Raw genomic sequence first — 22,986 nt, forward strand, 5'->3', positions numbered from 1 at the left:
AACTAACTTAATATGTCAGAGTTCAAAATAAAAATGCTTTGAGCCCTATTTTATAAGATAGTGTAATTGCGTCATATTGTGAATATTATAACAATTATTTATTTTAATCCGTCTTATCACAATATTTAAAATTTCTTATAATTAAGATAATAAAATATCATTGATGTTCCATATCGATTGATCGATTTACATTTCGGAACATTTACACAACATGTTTCAGTTTTTATAAAACCATCATCAGGTGTAAAATATCTAAGAACTTAAAACTCAAATATGATTCCATTTGGTGAGGTTTTCATTACGTTTGTTTTTCCATTTTGAAACAATCACTCCTACATCTTTGGTATGTTTTATTTTAGATTTACTTTTATTTTATTTCATTTTATTTTTATTTTATTGTTACTTTCTAACTATAATTTATATATTTTGCATTTTATTCTCTAAATTCTTTTATAAATTCTTTCAAATTCTTTAGTGTTTCTTTCAATCTTCTACTTACAGACCGATATGTACATCTAATAAAAACTTAAGAAAAACAACACCTTCGCCCAAAAATGGAAAATGGGTCCGTAAGATTCATCACAGACGCCACATTAGAAAACGAAACTGGACTCCGTTCTGGAACAAATGTATTCAGTCTATAATCTCATGCCCGGTTTCCTGTACTCGTAGGAACATTTTAATATTATACTGCAATCTACATCCAGGTTACTCAAGTGATATCTTCCGTTGAGGTTTTCGTGCCGAAGATGTAACTCATTCTTCTACATATGTCTCTGGTGTGCTACATGCTTCTCCTATCTTATCCTTGTTGACTTAATTAACGTAAGAAATAATAACGAAATAGACTATTATAACTACGGCTTCATGTAACAGGAATTTAATATAAAATCATGTCATTGATTTGAACGCACCTGTTGTAACTTATATTATCTGACAATTGTAATCGCGTGTCGTAATTTAATCACGATTTCATCCACTCTAATTATCCACTTGTTCACCAATCTGTCTGTCACCTGTTGACTTCCGCTCACGTGTTGGGCACCCCTAACATCTGTCCCACCCCCACAAGCACGCACCAATGCGTGATGAAAGGCCTTAGAAACGAGGGATTTTTTTCTGAAATTAAGCTCAGAAATAAGGATTGCGTTGAAAATTCATAGGTCTAGCACATATAACCATTCAAAACTCCGAAGATCAGGGTATATAAAACATTAGTTTTGTCGGGTGTCTTGTATGGTTATGAAACATGGTCTCTTACTTTGAGGGAAGAATGTATATTACGAGTGTTTGAAAACAGGGTGCTCAGGAGGATATTTGGACCTAGCAGGGATGAAATAATTGGGGAATTTAGAATATTGAATAAGAAGAAGCTGTGTGAATTGTACGGGTCACCTAGCATAGTGAGGACAGTGAGATCTAGGAGGCTCCGATGGGCTGGACATGTACCACGCACGGGGAGAAGGCAAGGGGGTGCACACAGGACTTACGCAGGGAATTCTTCTGGAAAAGACCACTGGGAAGACCAAGGAGGAGATGGGAGGATAATATGAAGATGAGCTTTAGGGGGGTGGACTGTGAGGATGGCAAATGGATGGAGTTGACTCAGGGTCGTGTCAGGTGGCGGGCTTTGGTGCTGTCGGTGTTGGACCTGCGGGTTTTGCTACCAGGGAGATAGTTAATACGAATAACCTAAATATTACAATACTACACAAGGCCCAATACATATACAACGCAGCCCTTGCAGACATATACCGAGGCGTGTGTTCTTGGATTCCCACGAACCAGAGATTGACCTTGAAGTTCAATTATCCATCTAAAGGTCTTTACTGCTATATAATTTTATACTCGAAATGTTACGTAAAATGATATATTAAAACGACAAAATAATCTGCAAGTCAGTGTAGCAAAGGAAATGATAGTTAGGTTTAATTAAGTACATAGTACGGTAAGGTAAATGTATCATGCGAAGCTGAGATTCATGATTCCATTTTAGGTTATGTAATTTCTCCATGAAATCCATGAAGTAAACTCATAAATTAAAAGTTAAGTCTGTCCGTCTGTTGCATGTTTTGATCTCCGAAAATAACAAAGGAATTCTGTGACTAGACTGGATTGATGTCCCAGTAATGAACGACCTTTGATGGTTTCTTGTAAACGTGGTAATTAGCAGAGAATTTCTTAACAAGTTGAGAAACTAGTAGATTTTAAAAAGGATTTTGTTCCTTGGTGTTGGTTGGATATTTATAATACTATATGCGTATACACAATATGTTTGAAACAAAAATTGTATATCTTAAAAAAAAAACTGTTTCCTACGTCATTTTATCTTACGCCTTCGTTGATAAATGAACAGTTTTTATACAAGTCTTTGTTCCAGATTCATTTAAAGTAAGTAGTATGTGTACTTACTTAAAATTAAGGAAACATTTTTCCGATTAGTCCCAATTAAAAGTTTCAAAAATCACAAGGTTTAGTGTTTTAGACATTATTCATCACCTAGATTTGTTATATAAAGAAACATCTTTGGAAAAATGGATTTTAGCATCACGAGGCGTTTATGAGAACAGGAGCATCCACCTTCTCTGACTGGACTAACAGCTCTCAGGAGTAGCGTGAGAGGGAATTTGTTCTTATAAAAAAATATTATGGGGAATCCCCCCCCCCAAAAAAAAATTATAAATTGTAGTGCACTTTTGTCAAAATCAGTCACATACTTTTAATCGGCCACATTGATAGTTGTTTGCTCTCTTTAGAAACAATTAAGTAGGAATGATGTGAAATTTATTCCTCTTAAATTTAATCTTGCAAAATCTGAAATCGTGATTATTTCTGGGGGGCGCGTTAAATCCGTTCATCTACAGGGATTATACCATTCGAATTCTGATGACGTTGTCTGCTACCAGATGTTGATACTAAGCCTGTACACTGCACAGTGGCGTCTGGAGCGGACGTGGAGAAATAGTGAGGATACTAAATTAGAATATTTTTATATAAATGTGCCGTGTTTTATTGGCCAGTGCATTGTTTCGGCTCCGAGCAGGCGAGCAGTGAACCGTTTCCACGAGTGTTTTGTTTAGCTGTTTGCTGTTCCGCTCGGTTCAAAGTTTGTAAATTTCAAGCGTCATTGCCTTCCTTTCTACCCCTCCCCCCTTGAACCCCGACCCCAATATTTTGCTCATTACCTATGCCTAATTCAACCGATATTATATTACAACGAATACCAAGCACAACGGCGAAAACCGTTTAAGTCACAACGTAATCCTCCTCCAAATTTCTATGTAAAATTCAGTCACACGTTTTCAAAAAGACAAACATTTATAAAATAAAATTCTTCCTGCTGTTTTGTATGGGTATGAAACATGGCTTTTCACTCTGATGAACAAAATATGAATGTGCGCAGAATAATATTTGAATCTAAGACAAATTAAGCGAAAGAATGAATCAGAAACTTCCACAACCATCAGCTTTCTTCGCGTAGTGCTGTTAGTATTATGACTAAATCTAGGAAAATAAGATGGGGAGGACATGAAGCACGTACAAAAACTTGAAGGGAAGAGATAGCTAGGAAGTAAACGGGATGATAATATTAAAGTGGATCTTAAGGACCTGATTCTTTTGACTCAGAACTTGCGAACATAGTAACGGATCTTGGAGAGTTTCATGCAGAGGAGGGGATTTACAGTTCTGACCACGTGAGCGGCTGTGAGGGTTTCAAGAAAAGAATCTGTCACAAGACGTGAGTTAGTAAGCCGGACAGGATTCTATATTTGATGTTGTCTTTTAAAAATCTGTAAATATAGCGACATGTCACTATACGGGTCAAAGTTGCATTACAAATTTCAATACGCTTACTATGTTGTGAATATATAATTTTCTTCCTTAGTAATTGCATGTATTTTGCCTAAGAGATGCGACATAACCAGTGCAATTGATATATCGTCGTTAAAAGAATAATTGTTAATAAAATATTTTCATGTGGAGCATTCTGTTCGTTTGATCCTGGAATCAGGCGAATTGTACGGATTCTATTTCCTAAAGGGAAGCATATCTTTTTAACGACACTGTGTCAGAACTGATTCTAGTGAATATGGAGCCCCTATCGAGCCTCTTTCTCAAAATCAAAGCAGTTGACTTTGAAAATACCGGACGTAAGTTCTTCGCCAATTGTTTGTATTTACCTAGCATTGCTCAGCAGTAATTATTAAAACAGACAACCGCTTCTATGGACACTTTACCATCCAAAACAACAATATTAACATCGTTTCGTGGTGCAAAACGTCAGCAGCTGATACGATGTCATGAAATAGTCTAATACAAAACCAGGATCCCGTACAACACACATTTATTCTGAATTTTGAAATGGACAACGACATGTGTCGCTGTTACGCCCAGTGGTCTATTAATGACATTAATAACTTTTAATGATCGATGTGGCAATGTATCCTGGCCGCATGTAAATTTTCAACTTCCCACGCACAGAATCTTCTCTTCCCTTCACCAACAGTTGATTTCCGTTTGCATTCCATTACGTATCGAATTCGCATAAATCATTTCTCTACACTGAAGTACAGAGTCCGTACAAAACAATGGAATTTGTGTTATCTGCTGGCTTTTGTAATCTGACAACAACTTTAATACATTCAAATCATTCAGCTAACAATAAAATTAAATTATTATAAATTTCTCATTATTTGTATAATATATGACTAAATATATTGGATGCATTTATTCAGTAAATCCAATAGATTATAAATATCAAAGCGAAATTACGTTTCAGTGAGAGATATAAGGAGAGAGTGTGTCACATTAATGGACAACCAATTTTTGCTCTGTTCGTATTAAGCCTACTCGTATTTCATAAGAGCACCAGGTTAAACGTTAGAACAAAGGGTTATCAAACCACGGCCAACCGGTATGATTTATGCTACCCGCGTACATTTTTTTTAATATTGTACGACTAGTATAGTGAAAAATAAATAGTTCTCACAGAAATTTATATTAATTTTAAGTGTATAATAAATATAAATTAATATATAATGGTGCTCAAATTAATAACTTGTGTTGGGTAAGGCCGTGGTCTAGGCATCACGGAGTTTTCCTCCGGGGGCTTCCCCGGTTTCTCCGTGGCATCCCAACAATTACTCCACTCACACACAGAAGAAGGCAATGGCAAATCACTTCTGATCATCTCTGCCAAGAATGTATATATGTATGAGCAGGTCCCTGACAACCTGAAGAGGTTGGAAGGATCCTGTTCATAATATATGGACCTGTCGTCAGACAGAACACTACAAATAATAAATAAATAGCAAATCAACAAATTTATTGAAGAAAATTATATCCATATGTTAACCTGTTTGCGATTGTAACACACAGAAGTATTTTTAATAAATTCAAATAATGTTACAATAAACTGGAATAAACTAAAATAGATGTACAAGTAGCGACAGTGAGTCGTTAAGGGTAAATGAGATATTTAGGAACTTCATTAAAAACCACGTCATGAAGACATATGGGGGGGAGTGGAGGTAGCCCATAACTCCACGAATTTTTAACTTTGGCACTAGATGTAGGTGAGTGTTCAGCTTCAAGCCTCCGCCTCTAGGCTATGAGTTGGTCGACCGGGGTTCGATTCCTGATACGAACAGCGATTAAATTTAAATTTAATATTTTCGCTAATGTTCTCACCCCTCCTCCAGTCCAATGATTGGCGACATCTCTTTCTCTGATGATAAAACTGGAAGAGTACGGTGGACTGCCATTAACACGTGCGACTACCGCTCCAGTAATTCCGCTCTGTCAAACTGGTTGGAATACCTACACTCTCCTCGAGAGGAACCCGGTTTGAATATTGGCTTGGTTATTGGTTATCTTGACAAGACTTCTGAGGATCTATTCAACTCTCTTTTGTGCAAATTCGCTGTCGGAACGTTTAAGTAGGCCTACGCCAGAATCGCCTTATTAAAAGCCTTTTCTACGTGCTACTTCCAACTCGATCTACCATTCTACTCGCATAACAAAGTAATCTTTAAATACTTCAGATCGACTTTTGGAGATGATAGAGTGTCATTAAATAAAATAAAGTTGTTCTATCACCTTTCCGGGTGTAGAATTCGCTGAGATGACTGTTTTTATACGTAGTTTCCGAATACCCAGCGAGTAGAGGGCCCCTGAAATTGCAAAAGTCGACAATCTAAAACCCGAGGATTGTCAGAAGAATGTGAGAAAGCCAAGAGTCTTAACGCCAAGTGGGTGGCTTTGGGGGGGAGATCAGGCGAACTTGAGCGTAATGTTTCCCCCCGGTGCTGTTTGGGGGGGCCGATATTGTTCCCCCAAGTCTACTCAAGACTCATCTTTTGGCAATACTTCTCTTCCTTTCGCGTGAAAGCAAGAAAGTAAAGTTTTGGCTATTCGCATATTTCACCATCTCAACTGCCTGTGTTACAACTCGAACGAGAACGGCTTGAAATTAACGGTTCATGGCCAATGATACATTTGAACCTTCTATTAACATTCATTAATGGAAAAGCATAATTGGTGTCTTTAACCTGAGCTACACTCATTAATTTTATACGGTCTTTGCACAAAATGCGTAGAACGAAAACAGGACAAAGAAATTAATTTTCATCCATTTAGTCTATTCAAATATTTTATCTCGATACTTAACAAAATATTTCGATTAAATAAGATACACGGAATCTAAATGCTTCGGGGACAATTTCACATTTGTCTGTATTCACAATCAACGCTTCTTATATGAAACTCAAATCCAATTATATCAAATTTCTCCAAAAACTTTCGTTGTAAAACTGCAAGACACAAGTTTGTCATTATTATACATATCCCTTCTATTGAAAGTTTTTTCGACGTGGTATAATAGTGGCATTCTGTGAATACTGTGATGAACTCAAGAACTTTATGGCTAGTAAAGCAACTGTCAACTGCTCAAAGGTAAGCGGTTTCATGCAGACAGGTCCCAGTACAATGTTTACTTAAACATCTACAGTATTTTAAAAGAGGGCCTTTCCACATGTGAAAACAAATACATAAGGGACACAATGGAGCAGCGTAATTTCTGAGAAGCTGATAGTAGCTCGAAAATACCCCGACTTTTACGGAAACCGAATGCTCATTGCAGTCTGTCCTTACCCTGAGGCAAATTAATCAAATTCACATCCACTCACTGTGCTCCCCTAAGTTCCATTATATTTCCGTCTACATCTAGGTCTTCCGAATAGTCTCTTTACTTCAGGATTTCCAATTAAAATATTGTACGTATTTCTCACATTTTTATAAATCCCACATGTCTCTCTCAACTTATCCTTCTTGATTTGATCATACTAATAACAAAGAGATACAAATAGGACTGTTTTAATATTATATTTTAAAATTACTATGATTGTCCGCTGAACTGAAGTTAGCTTTTTATAACGGTCATAGCTAAACAGTTATACTCCACATTTCTTCACACAGGACGGAAACACATCCAGTTTCCAAAAGGTGTTACTTCCAGAACACTTGACGATAGACAAAGTCCAGAAATCCAGCAATATTAAATGTAATGTACGCTTACTACAGCCAGAAAACTTTAGAATTAAATTCTCTGTTGTTACAGGATCCAAAGATTCGCTATCGTCATCAAAAAAACCCATTAACGAACAAAGTCCTAACATAATACAAACCTGTCCACGTTTTCAAAACTTCATTTAACATCAGTTTCAATATTTCCATTGGAGCAAATATATTTTGTTGCAGAAATCCCGCGCATGCAAAGATGGTGTTGCAGGAAGAACAAAGAGAGACTGTAATAATTACGCAATTATGAATGTGACAATGTTTTCCCAGCATCTACAGGGCACTCCGACTGGCCACTGTTTGCTTTGGCACTTATGACGGACGACGAGATAAAAGTGACGAGGCTTTAGGTAGGGAATCTAGTTAGCTACTTAGCAAGCTAACTAAGCTCAATTCTAAAGCGTTGTGACGATGGTGGATTACACTTTAAATTATGGAATATCTGGGCTTTTCTCAGTGACGGAGACTAGCTCTACCCAACGGACCCAACTGAATAGATAACTCTCGCCTGAAGACGGAAACAGAGCCAGCCTCCGAAACGTCGTGTTTTTTTTATTTTAAACAAGGACTATAGAAAAAGTCCAGATAGTGCATAATTTTAAGTGTACCTAAGCTTACTTCCTTGAAAAGTTAATAGATAAGAAGCTAGTTAAAAGTACGTGTTTATATCTGAAACACTGTCATATGATATGATGCCATCAAAACGCGCGCAACTCATTCATATAAATCAGGTATCGGGATTAATAAACACCTGTTCTGAACAGGTTTACAGCTGACGAAACAGGAAGACCGATCAGACAGGATTTTACATATATTACTGGACACGGCATGTATGGTATTTGTTTAAGATCGGTGGCGTTCTAACTGGAGCACCCTGTAGAATAAACAATGGTTGTGATTTTTACCAGAGCTTCAAAAATAATTAAAGGTGATCTGCAGTGATCAGGCTTCAGACTGTCAACTCGTCGTCACCCAGAGAGCGACATATGGTTACCTGGCTGTTAGCTCGAAGCGCTGTTTGCTAAGGGCTAATCAAACAGCTCATAGCTTTAATAACAGCTGATGGGATGCCACCTGCAAACTGACAGCGGACACAGAACTCTTCAGGTTCTTACGAATATTTCAGGAAATGAAAGCACAACAGGGAGGGGTAGCAGCCGTCAGTTCGAGCTTTGTACGCTTACATTTCCACAAACTACTAAACGGGATTCAAATAAATATATTATTGAGGCTCTACACTAAGATCTTCCGGGAGAAATTAATTTTTATTCATATTCACAAAATTAGTCCTACTTAAAAAAAGAAAGAATTTGTGTGTGTTCAATACGGTATAACATATAAAACTGATTGAGCTTGTTATATTACATTACTTCTATTTCATTTTTCAATGAGATGATCAGGGTGTCTTATGATGGAGGCAGCAAGGACCTCTGAAACGTCGGTAAACTTCTACGAGACTACACGGCGCAACGACCCAGAAGACAGAAATCTTCGGACTCACCGCTGTGACAACTTCAAATTCTTCTAAGGGTAAGAACAGGTTTCACATCACGCGTTTACGTAAGGCGTATGAGGTCTCCATCGGACAGCTCCATGTATTTGTAACCTCGACACTAGATTGATGTAAGTGACCGGCTTTACCTCAGGGGAGGAGCTCCAGTACGTAAGGTTGAAATGCCCCACATGGGCAGGACGGCTAAAAAAATGCCTGTAACCCACGTAAACCGAGAGCTGATCAACACATGGCCTGTTTACTTACCGACGTCTTCCGGCTCCATTACGCGAGTCGTGCAGTTTTAAACAGTTTATATTCCCGTTGATTTTAACGGGTTTTGAAACATGATATATGCCTACTTGACTTGTCTATTAATTTAAAACACGATTTTTTTTTTTCTTCTAGAAGGCTAGCGGCATTTCGTTGGGGACTGAGCAGGTACGTAAACCCCCAGACGATCTGCACATTTCAATGTACCAAGGACAGAGGATAACAAAGCTTTTCTTGGTGTACAGTCCCCAGAGACACCGTACCTGCCTTTTGTACTATCAGCTCTCTATTCTTCGTTGTCACCTTTAAACGTTTTTAAAATGTTTGTAGCCAAAAACCATTCTGAAAGTCTTACATGGTTTCCCTAACGCAGGAAAGAATATACCGCTTTGTTAAACACATAGACATTCTCATAATCGCTTAAGTCCATTTCGTCCTTGCACAAAGATAAAGTGAAACAAGCCAGCAGGTTCAAAGTTTTCACATAAAAGAGAACCCTTACCCCAGAGTAGACTCGTATTAAGAAGCTATCTGAGAACAAACTTACTTCTGCAAATAAATCTCTACCTTCCTCGCAGCGAACAGAACTGAATATTTTTGGGGGTAATTATCGTTCTGCTTTCTTTGTGTTCTTTCCTCTGGTTTGTCTGTAAGCAGTCTTCTTGCAATTATTCACTCCTTACATCCTCCAGCTCTCTTTATTCAGCCCGTCCTTAAGAATAGGTGAGGACGATAAGAGACCAAACCAAGATGTCGATGGTAAAATATTATTACTTTTAAAGACAAGAGAACATGCAAATATCAACACGACGTGGTTTTCTTAGAACCTGTGACCAAATAAACTAAAACCAATTTACCGTAACAAGTAGTAGATATAACCCATTACATCTGCTTCGTTAGCAACCTGAGGTACACGGTCCATACACGGTCCGCAATGAAATTATACCAGACCATTCTGCTGGGGGATACTTTCGACCGAACCTATTAAATTACAGAAAAGCTGCATCTAAAATCCTCGCAAAGGAGGAAGGCAGGGGTAGGCTATTCAGCCATTTACAGCTGCCCCTGACTGAGAGACCCACGGGGCCGTGAAGTCGAGTTCATCAATTGCTTGTTTGATGGATGTACTTCAGGTACAACAGTCAGAGGACAGTCGGTTCACGTTGAAAGTAGTACTTAAATGACGGTGTATTCTATCAGAAGAGCACTCTGCATCATCGGATAAGGTAGTACCAGCTTACAAGACAACATAAAAACACTTTCAGGCAAAAAGTAGTATTATAATACTTGAAAACCGTGTAAAATTGTAGGGGTATATTGCACAGGCTAATGCTGACAGATATTTATATGACCAGAAGCTGACAAGCGAAGAATATTTATGTAAGTAGGCACTGAGAGTGGTCTAAGAGACTTAAACCAGTCTGCGACGAGGTTTATAAAATGATAAGTGTTGATAGAATTAAAGCTCACAGACGTCATGAAAAGAGGTGAATCATCATTAGCAAAATCATCGTCATCAAATTCAGGCAGTAGACGTACCAGTTCGGTGCGACGCCAAAAGAGATTTTCCTTTATTCCTCGCTTTTCATTTGGAGGGTACACACAGAATAATTCTGTGAATCGATATTTCTCAAGATTATGATGATGAAGGTGTGCGAACCATTCGCCGGCAACGTTCATTATTAATGAGGTCATCATTATCAGCTGCTGGAAATTCTCGCCCATGTGACCAGTTTCAGTGTCCAGGGTACTCGTACTGATACTTCCATCTCTTCGATGGTCGATCTAGTTCTCGTATTCCTTTAAGGTGGTAGTTAAACAAATATTTAAACAACGGTCTGATATCAGATCGCAAATATTTAACACTGCTAACACAAACCCAACAATTTTATATGATTCTGAGCCATCCCAATCCAATCGACGTACATCAACAAAATTTGTTCCCTTAAGAAGTATTTAAATATTATGGTCATACGAGGTGCGATCGGAAAGTTTCAAGACTGCGCCTATAAAAACCCGTACACTTATCTCAGGTATTAAATTCATCCATCACCCTCGAAGTAGTTCCCCTGGGAGTGAACACAACGATCCCAGCGCCGCTGCCAAGCCTGGAAGCATCCCTGGAAATCTTTCTTTGTCAGCCTGTCAAGCACCATCTGCGATTCTGCCTGAATCTCTTCTATCGTCTCAAATCTCCTTCCCTTTAGCTGAATTTTCATCTTTGGGAAGAGGAAGAAGTCACACGGAGCTTAGAAAGGAAGTTGGGGTCGGTTCTTGCAAGATCTTTGAGCTCCTGACAAACGAGAAGTCGATTCTGCTTCTGGTCCTCAGACAGGATGCGTCGCATGTGGAGTTCTTCCTTTAGAATCAGCTGACAGGTCCCATAGCCTATCCCAACAATGTCGCACAAGTCGTTGATGGTACGACGTCGATCTTCGTGAATGGCCTGCCGAATCTTCGTAACATTTTCGGGCGTTGTGCTCGAAGATGGTCGTCCAGAACGCTCGTCATCATCGACAGAGATTCGGCCATTTTTAAAACGTGAATGCCACACAAAAGTTTGTGCACGACCCATTGCGGACTCCCCAAATGCTTGCTTTAGCATTTCATAGGTTTCCGTAGCCGTTTTGGCGAGTCTTTGGCAAAATTTGATGCACACGCCATTCCGAAATCGCAGGAGGGTCGGTGTAATGCACTACCAAAACGCCCGTAACTAAGAAACAAATACTAATTCGATGATGCCGGCTGGCACACTGATTCACTATGAATGTAGGCCGCATCCCCTAGCGGCAGAAGCTCGTACTACATCCGGTTCGCCCTCTATTGACACAGTCTTTAAACTTTCCGATCGCACCTCGTATGATAAGTAAGATTTCAGATTGTAGTCTGGTAAAAGTTTACAGACGTTTCAGAGGTCCTTGCTGCCTCCATCGTCAGGGCGATGAGTATAATAAAGCATAGTAAATTTTTCGGGAGATATTTGGGAAGGTCAGGTATAGCATTCTCGAACAATAACCCCGTATTGTAATTGGAAGACGACTGCGTTCTGAGAGGCTGAGTAGCCCTGTTATACAAGACATTGCCACGTTCTCATACATAACCAAGTGACGGGGTGGGTCTGTCCACTTTCATTTAGGCAATCAATAGATCTACGGCAGCTAAAGTTGCGCTGGGGGTGAGGGGAGGCCTTGTTGTTTCCATTAATTAATTTCGATGGGACCTGCTGCCTCTTATCGCTAGTGGGGTAATATGTTGTGACATTACATAGCTTGCTTACACGTTGGGGCGGGCTTTCTGCGCCAGATAAGGGGATTGGATTTTGCTGCTATTATAAAGCCGCTCGGTACACAGCGAAGCTGTAATCTTGTTCTGATCACTTTGCTTCAGGATACACATTACGCTTGTTATGTATTAATCAGAGTGAATCATCGACCTGAACTACACAAGTGGACCGATAGGAGGACGTTCTGATGGTAGCCACAGAACTTCGACGCACACGAACAAAGAGGAACGCCTTGTCTTCGCGAGTCAGGCGACGTAATCCCTGCACTTGGCGCAGAATCTACTTTTGGATTCCTCAGGTTTACGCGGATTTCTGTCATCCAACCTTCGCCCATTCTATCTTCACATCTCTTCGTGGATGTGATATCTTAACCCTTTAAGACCCCAGTGGTAACTATGTGTACCACACAGTTAATAACTCAGCGTTTTGTATGTTTGGGTTTCGGATTGTTCTCAGAGTAGAAAGGGATTATTTCCTTAAACAGCGTCAACCACTTGCCATTTGTAATGGTGAAGTGTAGTGTTTTCTTCGCGGTTCGGACTGATTTATTAAATAATATTTAGACGAGCTTCGGCTTCAAAGGGTTAACTAGTTGATATTTGTAATGGTGAAGTGTTGTGTTTTCTTCGCGGTACGGATTGATTTATTAAATAATATTTAGACGAGCTTCGTCTTCAAAGGGTTAAACTAAGTTATGTTATCGACAGGAAGTTTATAGCATTTTGTGTTCGTCTAACCGTAAATCTGCCATGGGTTTGCAATTTCTGTATCTGTCATTCTGTTCCTCCTCTGTCCTTTACAACTGCATGTCATAACTAGAGAACTACAGTTTAACTACGTATTCCTCTGTATCAGGTGTGCAAGTTTTTGATTGTTTTGTAGATACGTAATTTGATAGCAGTGACAAATTAGTGAAGTGAGTGACCAGGTTGTGAAAGTCAGTGCTTCGATTCGTGTCGAATAGTTGACATTGTCTAATAACTAAAGCTGTGGTCGAGATTCCTTAAAATTTATTGCGATAAGTCGTGGGATAAAGATGGTTGGGCGTACGATTAACCTGTACATCTACACAAATAAAGATACTAATTTTTAAAAAAAATCTGCGTGTATAGAGAGACATACATACATACATTAATAGAGAAACTGAGATATAGAGAGGCGGACAAAAAGGCAGATACTGAAGACCTAACAGAGATGAAAAAATGTAATCGACGAGATTGGGCCCATGTAGAAAGAAGTCTGACTGAATTTCGAAGCCCAGCCCGTGGCAAGTCCTTCCCTAACTTTGCCGTGGTTTAAAAGCACTTGAAAGCAGAGTAATATATGATTCTGGAGTCAAGTAACACATTCAATAGTTTTTCAAACCTTTAGAGCTTTATTTGGATGGAAACCGGTCCCAGTCAAACGCAGACAGGAGGCGACATCTGTCGCTGTGCCCTTAACGAAATAAATATGCAGCTGGGACGAGGAGGTTCTCGTGTTCAATGTACTAGAAGTAACAGTGCCGGCTTGGAGAGGGTACCAGTAAGTGCACTGGGGCGCTGGCCAAGTGTTGACGTCTGCATTGACCCCTGTGGAATATTATAAATGATTGCCCATCTCTGCCAGTGACAAGTGAAGCAGAAATCAAAGTTCTTCAACATGAACACTTTGTTAAACGTGACGACAAAAGAAACGTTGATAATGGCTCTTGTGTGCTATTTGCACAAGGTGCATAAAGTGAACGCATAATATGGAGTTCGTGGCTTTATTATGTCCGATTTACTGTGTCTCTTGAAGGCTGTGACGTTTACTTTAAATATAATTATAATTTAATTTTATAGAATTCTACAAAAACTGTTAACGATACTTTGTATAATTTTTATACAAAACATACACATGCCTTTGGGATTCCTTATATTAATATATATATTTTAAATATCGCCTATTTTCATTTCCACTTGCAAAGCCATTGAATTTTACCTCTTTTGAAACATAAATTTCATCCAAATCATATTTAAAGACAATTAGAAAAGGTCGAATGCAATTCAACGTGAAATGATATCTTTCGTATCTCAATTCATTATCCCATTTGTTCCCTTAATTTATACCACTTCCTATTTTATCACGTATTCCTTTCCCATACATTTCAATTCAGAGCGAGAGGAGAACTAACATCCACAGTACTTGATACGTTGTTTCAAAGTTTTCGACACACATATTTTAAGTGTTCATAAAGGCACCTGTTGACAGCAAAGCTTCTAATAGAGAACACTTTGCCTAGTAACGCCAATGCAGAGAGCTTTAGGCCTTGTAAACTAAACGAAACTTGCATCAAAGTAAGCAAACATCAAACAAGTGTTCTTTTGTGCAATACAAGTTTCATTCTTACCCCCAAGAAAACACAACGCATCTCTTTAACACAAACCAATCGGTCAATTACCGTTTATACTTATTTTTTTAAATAAAAAGTCACATATAAAACCATTCCATGATCAAAACGCCAAGTAAGTGAACCGAAGACTAAGTAGAAACTGTGGTGAACCCGGCTACACCGGAAAACCTGTCTTCAACGGAGTAACGTTTCGGTATATGCGGGTTCCGTTATAAGCAGGTTTTTGTTTTGCAGAATCGAGTATGAAGCTGAGGGTCACCCGGTGGTAGGAATGGCAGAGTTGCTTCAGGCAAGGAGAGCAAACCATTCCCAGCAGACCGACTATTCCAGCATTGCCATGATCTGACTTCTCGCCATTTACCCCGCTAAGAACCTCTTTGCGCCATCTTCTCAAGTTTTACTCTCGTTTCATTTTATTCCATCAATCCGCGGTCGATGTGGGAAAGGAAACACGCAGGAGAAGGAACGGGATATTTTAAGGTGTCGGCGTAACTTCTATCCCGAAGTTTCAATTCCGAAGTGAGCGAGAACTGATGATAAATGAATGTGTAACAACTGATCCCGACTCGTCTTGAAATCTTTCGAGATATGCAGTGAAGGTACAGACCAGCTGCTAGAGAAAGGACGCCGATGAGCTCGTGCCGAGTTGCAGAACGCGCCAAGTTTCAAATTATTCTTAAGAGTTTCATGCAAGGAATAAAAGAAAGATTTGTATCAGATTTGAATATTTTATAAAAAAGGGTATAGCATTATTTCAAAATACAAACTAAATATTTCGGAACACAAAGTCACCAAGGCAATCGAAAATAAGTTATACGAATTCTTTATGCTTTAGACCAGTGTTATTCAACCTGGGGTACGCGAAGACATCTTAGGGGGTACGTGAAATTTAAAAAGAAATATTATTTTATGATAAACACTGAATAATCAGTAATGTAATTTATTTAAATTATTTTAGATGTAGATTATATACTATGTATAACTCGAATTATACACCAACAACTTTGGGGGTACAAAGTTGAATAGAAATTATATCTGGGGGTACGCGAAGACATCTTAGGGGGTACGTGAAATTTAAAAAAAAATATTATTTTATGATAAACACTGAATAATCAGTAATGTAATTTATTTAATTTATTTTAGATGTAGATTATATACTACGTATAACTTGAATTATACACCAACAACTTTGGGGGTACAGAGTTGAAGAGAAATTATATCTGGGGGTACGCGAAGAAAAAAGGTTGAATACCACTGCTTTAGAATAAGCGAAGAATGTTTTATGGACATATCCTATCCGTCCGTCCGTGCGTCTTATCTTTCAGCCGAAAATATCGCACTGCCCTCTATCAATGACCGTATCGGTTACACAGTAAAGGAGGCTTTTAAATCTCTTCTGCATTTCTGCACTGCATTGTACACCTTATCAATATTGTTATTAATAATTATCGCTCATTCCCTGCTGTTTTGTCCGAAATAAAAAAAACAGTAACAAAGCAGTCAACGATTCTGACTTGTATTCTAAATGTATCCATTTCGAATCTCGGTGGATTGAGTAGTTATTTTATTTAGTTAACCATTCATAAATAAATTCTCATCCAATCCATGTCATAAATGTTCCAGTTGAAACAGCCCAGTAAAATATCCCATCAGTTATGTACTAAATTTCAGCGGGGTGCCATATCGGATACATTTTGGGGGCTGTACGTGAACCAAACCTCGCGTCAGGCAGCTGCAATATCGGCTAGATTATAGAGATGGGAACTACAGAAGCTTCCAAAGCCTCCATAACCCAACATAAAATCCCTACAGAGTTCTTCTTGAAGCCAAGGAGGAAACCTCCCCCCTCACGACGTCTGGAGCGCTCGGAAGGGCAGGGGGAGGGGGTGAGAGGATCGATAAGAAGGAAGGTTTCCTGTAGGCTGCAGGCAGCCACTTCGCTGTAGCCGTAGACATCAGCTACCAAGGTACAGGATAAGCCAGTCTACAGTTCATTCACAGAGGCCAGCAATTCCAATAGCATCGTACCTGGGTCCTTCTTTAGAAACTTACAGTCGCTTACCTCGTTAAAAAGTGTAACTCGAAGGTTCGTTATCGTTTTCACAACACTCCGAAATTGGACCGTATTCTAAGCCAGCTGAATCCACTTGTTTCTATTTTAAATGCATTTATTTTGATATCTCCCACTAGACACTACCAATTATTCTAAACATCTAAATTCCCAACTCGTGTTATATGTTCCGCTCATCTCACATTCCTTCATTTCATCTCTTTAGCAACATTAGAAATGGATACAAACTATGAACGTCCTGATTTGAACCTTTCACGGCGATCTGATTTAATGCGTAGATAAATAACTGCAAAGTTTTAATGAAGAATCTGTTTAGTTAACTGTTTCATATCAAACTTTATAACGCAACTTTTTTGTTTTGTAGTGTTCTGTCTGACGACAGGTCCATATGAACAGGATCCTTCCATCCTTTTCTCTTCTCGGACTGGGACCTGTTCATATACGTTCTTGGCAGATGATCCAGAAGTGGTTTGCCATTGCCTTCTTCTGTGTGTGAATGGAGTAATTGTTGGGATGCCACGGAGGAAAACTCCGTGTTGCCTAGACCACGGCCTTGCCCAACACAAGTTATAAATCGAACCCGAGACCCCAGGATTACAAGGCCAGCGTTCTAACCGCTAGACCACCTCATCTTATTATTATTTAGTGTTCTGTCTGACGACAGGTCCATATGAACAGGATCCTTCCATCCTTTTCTCGGACTGGGACCTGTTCATATACGTTCTTGGCAGATGATCCAGAAGTGGTTTGCCATTGCCTTCTTCTGTGTGTGAATGGAGTAATTGTTGGGATGCCACGGAGGAAAACTCCGTGTTGCCTAGACCACGGCCTTGCCCAACACAAGTTTTAAATTCGGGCACCGCCGGGGATCGAACCCGAGACCCCCAGAATTACAAGGCCAGGGTTCTAACCGCTAGACCACCTCATCTTATTATTATTTAGTGTTCTGTCTGACGACAGGTCCATATGAACAGGATCCTTCGATCCTTTTCTCGGACTGGGACCTGTTCATATACGTTCTTGGCAGATGATCCAGAAGTGGTTTGCCATTGCCTTCTTCTGTGTGTGAATGGAGTAATTGTTGGGATGCCACGGAGGAAAACTCCGTGTTGCCTAGACCACGGCCTAATTTAAAGTGAAATTCCAACTAATATTACACTAAACATTTGGTAAACGTGGAAATAGACGCAACACTCAGCCTTAAACCGGAGATTTTAATACACAGACCGATAAATAAAAAAGATAGAAACAGCTATAATCTAACGAACGAAAAGCTGTTTTAGTAAATGAGATGACGAAGGAAACCGAACAAGGTCTTGATACCACCAGACTCTGTGAACTATCGTTAAGACTGCGAAAACGCAATGGAATTAAAAATATTACAGAGACAGCCGGTTACGAATCAGAGGACATAGACTAGCCTTGCGGTTGCAGAGAGGTCGCTGGGGTAGACAGCCGATGATGTAGGACGTGAGTGTACCGCGTAAAGTGGTGTACGATTCTAAGAGGATGAGTCCCTTCAGGAGAGGCGGAGATAGAATGGAGACGTGGAGGAAGGAATGCAAAGCGCGGGGGAGAGAAATGCAGAAGCAGGGGGTGAAATGGACGAGGGGGTAGTAGATCCATGATGAGGTAAAGGCGAAGGAGGGATGAATTTTCTTCTTTAGGGAGTAAGAAGAAGAAGAAGAAGAATTGTGCCGTGCGACGCCTCGCCCCCCCCCCCTTCGCCGCCGCGGTCGACATTTCACTCGGTCGTCGCCGTTTCGCTCGTTTGGGTTTCTGGAACCACAAAATGGCGGTCTACTCGTCTGCCTGTAACGCGGATGTGTGTGAGGTTTACGAGTGCCTGCTCCAGCTGCTTCTTGCAGAGTTCATAAATCTGCCACCACAAAGTTTAACGTTTAATAACTTAGTATTTGGCCCACACTGTTACCTGCCGCGTTCTTTACGCAAAGTGGATAAAACGAACACGTCATTTTGAGGTTATGTCTAAACCAACTGCATTGACTGACGGATGACATTTCATGTTTGTGGATTTACACACTGAACGTTGTCGTGCGAATTAATTTTGGTTAAAGTCATCATGGTCCCTGAGAATCTGTGAGCATTTTTCTGGACTTTGTCTATAGTCTTAGGGGGTACGTGAAATTTAAAAAAAAAATATTATAAACACTGATTAATCAGTAATGCAATTTATTTTATTTATTTTAGATGTAGATTATATACTATGTATAACTTGAATTATACACCAACAACTTTGGGGGTACAAAGTTGAAGAGAAATTATATCTGGGGGTACGCGAAGACATCTTAGGGGGTACGTGAAATTTTTAAAACATATATTATTTTATGATAAACACTGAATAATCAGTAATGTAATTTATTTTAGATGTAGATTATATACTATGTATAACTTGAATTACACACCAACAACTTTGGGGGATACAAAGTTGAAGAGAAATTATATCTGGGGGTAAGCGAACAAAAAAGGTTGAATACCAATGGTCTAAATAACAAATAGAAATAAAGATAAAATATGTTTCGGAAGCTGTAACTCCTTCCGTCTTCAGGTAAAAAGGAAAGGATAAAAAATCTCATTATTGGGCCCTTTGGTTGAGCTACCACGAAAGCTAGGGTTTCAACCCTTTCCTTTTTATCTGAAGAGGGAGTCGTATTTTATTTTATTTCTATTTTATTTATTTATACCATAGACAAAGCCCAAAAATATTGATGCTAATTAATTTTGTTGGTTTCTGTAACTGCGTGACTGTTCTGAAATCCGTGAGCATCACGGCGACTAGACGTGCAATAACGTTACCATATTTCAAGTGAACCAATCACATCCTATTAACATATTTGTAATCAAAGTACAAGAAGAGCTTTTATGCCCTTCCAAATGTGCCCTTCCCCAGGGTCCAGTACTTTCCGTACAAATGTTCTCTGGGGACAGGCTACCCCTTGTATGTGCAGTGATGGGGGTAGAATAACCCCCCCACCCCACCCTCCTGACACCTCCGTCACATGTAACATCTGTGATCGCGCCCTTTACAGCTGAAATCGCTTTTAATAAACTTAATCATTTGTAGAAGCACTACAGATTTACCCGCTGATGTGGCGTAATAGACTGGTGTCTTGGGGATTTCAGATTTTCCAGGCTTCAAGGACGAGATTAAAACACATCCAGTCAATACGCAGGACTCTAATGAAAATTTCAAATAAATCGTTTCAGGATCTACAATTTCCGAATGAGTAAGTAATTCCGTTGAACAAACTGTTACTTTTTCCCTCGGGGTAAAGCGGCCGGAGCGTAAAACACACAACTTACCTCCATGTTCAGTCGAAGGTTTGTCACCTTCCCGTTCCTAAATGGTTCCCTGGCGTGATTAATATTTAGGATATTTTAATATTGCGACTCACAGAACAAGGCTGTTGGAAATGTAGGCTAACACGGCGTAATATATCTTCCTTGAACATGTAAAATTCAAAAGAAATTCTTCCATGAACCCTAATCTAAAATACTCGTAGCTGTGTCCCCCCTCCACCCCGTATGATTTTTGAAAATTCGTGAAAAATAATAATGTATCTTTGCAAATGTACTGAGGGAATACAATTACCATGAGAGATGAAAATATATCAGAAATTTCTATCTCAAAAATAAATACATTCAGTGGACGGTTCTTTATTAATTAACGCAGATTTGAGAGACAAATATGGTTTCGTTATAATAATTCTTGTTACGTCAGCTCCGTTGAAGCAAAATATATAATACATAAATATATATATTTTATTATCCACTAGAAACAATCTCAATTTTACTCATACGCTGGATCATAGAGGTAATATGTTGCAAAGATAATCTAAGTTTATTACCCGAAATGTTTTGTAGTCATTGTCATCATCAGGGGCGGCTTATACAATTTCCCGAAATATTAAAATAATTCCGGTATTCCTTATAGTTCTTAAAACATGTATCACTGTTTGGTTGACGGAATCGATGCCAAAACATGCTGGAAAATCTTAGATAAGTTTTGAAACGTATAACCCTGCGAGATAAACATGTAAAACTGATATTGTACCTGGCAGATGATGAAATATATGGACATGTGTTAAGCAATTCTGTTATCCCATCCATAGTGATACGATATAATTTGAGGAAAATATACGATTCGACACTCCTGCTATTTCATAATCAACATTTTTAGAACTTTACAACATGCAAGCCTTAACGAGTCTTGAGGGACACGTAGAGACTTGTTAATTTTCTACTATGTCTTGTAGCAAGGTACGTATTCTTTGACTCTTAACAAGTGACTTCTCTACCATCGAAAATATATCCTTCGTCCTTTTTATATTTACAGACTCACCTATTTATGGAGGAGACGCTGGGAACATTGTCTTGCGAACAGATGCCTTCAGCCAGGAGTCGATCCCGAATCTCCCACGCGAACATGGTGGGATTCTCACGCTTGTAGTTCGCAATGGCGTCCACTACAAGAGGTGTCGCTACTTTGGGCTTGCTTCCGCCGATGACGCCAGCTTTGAAGCTCCCCGTCTCATAATATCTGCAGGTCGGAAACAAACAATCACGGCTGTAGTTTCGTGTCCATTTCATTAACTGGATTAAAAGAGTGCAATTAATTTATTTATAAACTTGACAACGGCCAAACAAATGAAAGTTGAGGACAGCACTAAAAAAGAATAGTATAATATAAAATAATGTAATAAAACCCACAAACGGCGTATGAAATCAATAAATAACATTAAGAAACAAATGAAACGCAGTCCGTATGTAAAATACAAAATCTACATATTATGAATAGAGGAAATTTAAAATTAAATTGGTTGTATGTAATGTTATAAAATGTCCGGAAATGAAATATAATATTTATTGTAAATGTCCTTACAAAAGCAGAAACACGTGTACTTAGTTAAGGTAGTGACCTTGAAATGTGATTTACCATAGATGTAGAGTCGTCTCTAATTATCCTACTAGATATAAATATATGAAATTATAATTATTGTTATTATTATTCATTTAAAATGAGTTAATCTCATTTTAGTGCCAGTAACGAAGCAGTTGTCACATTTAAATATATCAAGACTGTGTCTAAAATATAAAAAATAAAACTTTAATTAAAAAAGTAATTTTCTTGCTGGTTTGTTAAATTCCATGCTGTCTGGACAACGGAATATGTATCTGTACCAAATTTGGAAATTTTAATGTCACAGGCCTACAGCCACGATCTTCTTACTTCAATTACATTTTCTTTTGAGACTGTTTGCCCTTACGATTAGAAAATGTATTTTTATTATTTTATTTGTAGTGTTCTGTCTGAGGAGAGGTCCATATGAACAGGATCCTTCCATCCTTTTCTCGGACTGGGACCTGTTCATATACGTTCTTGGCAGATGATCCAGAAGTGGTTTGCCATTGCCTTCTTCTGTGTGTGAATGGAGTAATTGTTGGGATGCCACGGAGGAAAACTCCGTGTTGCCTAGACCACGGCCTTGACCAACACAAGTTATAAATTCGAACCCGAGACCCCAGGATTACAAGGCCAGCGTTCTAACCGCTAGACCACCGTGGCTAGAAAATGTATACATATTTATATTTATGCTCTCCTCGGTAGTAGGTAGTTCTTTCCTCCGGCCGCAGATAAAAAGCAGGGCTTTAGCTCCTGATACGTTTCCATGGAGAGTCCTTGGACAAGACGTTTAATAGTATCCTACCATCTCTTTCTTATTCTAAGCGGCAGTTTTAAAAAATCTGTGTTTCTTATTCGAGATCCAACCAACGCATTTGTAACCGATACAGCGTCTTTAAACAACCTTAAAAACTGCTGAGTGTTGCCGGTTAGCTCAGCTGTACGTCTGAGGAAAAGGGGCCGATCCCTTCATCTGGTTCCAAAGCGGCGA

At 39.0% G+C, this 22,986-nt stretch overlaps 1 protein-coding gene across 4 annotated transcripts in view; it reads right to left on the reverse strand.

Moving 5' to 3' along the window:
- Window positions 1-386: 386 nt before the first annotated feature.
- LOC147870713 (paired box protein Pax-2-like) overlaps window positions 387-22,986 on the reverse strand; it is a 120,317-nt gene continuing 97,717 nt past the window's right edge. For 2 of the 4 annotated variants that reach the window (XM_087342109.1, XM_087342108.1), the window contains exons 3-4: window positions 21,435-21,632; window positions 12,972-14,197 (exon numbers count right to left, since the gene is read on the reverse strand). In XM_087342109.1, the coding sequence (XP_087198235.1) occupies window positions 14,116-14,197; window positions 21,435-21,632 (280 nt within the window). In that variant the 3' untranslated portion in view covers window positions 12,972-14,115. Of the gene's footprint in view, window positions 619-12,971; window positions 14,198-21,434; window positions 21,633-22,986 lie in introns of those variants that run through there. The other 2 variants (XM_087342110.1, XM_087342107.1) reach the window with 2 other exon arrangements.

The sequence above is a fragment of the Zootermopsis nevadensis genome, unplaced genomic scaffold (assembly GCF_977971745.1).
Source record: "Zootermopsis nevadensis isolate Lab colony 2312 unplaced genomic scaffold, Znev_1.0 Znev_ptg000210l, whole genome shotgun sequence".
Classification (NCBI taxonomy): domain Eukaryota; kingdom Metazoa; phylum Arthropoda; class Insecta; order Blattodea; family Termopsidae; genus Zootermopsis; species Zootermopsis nevadensis.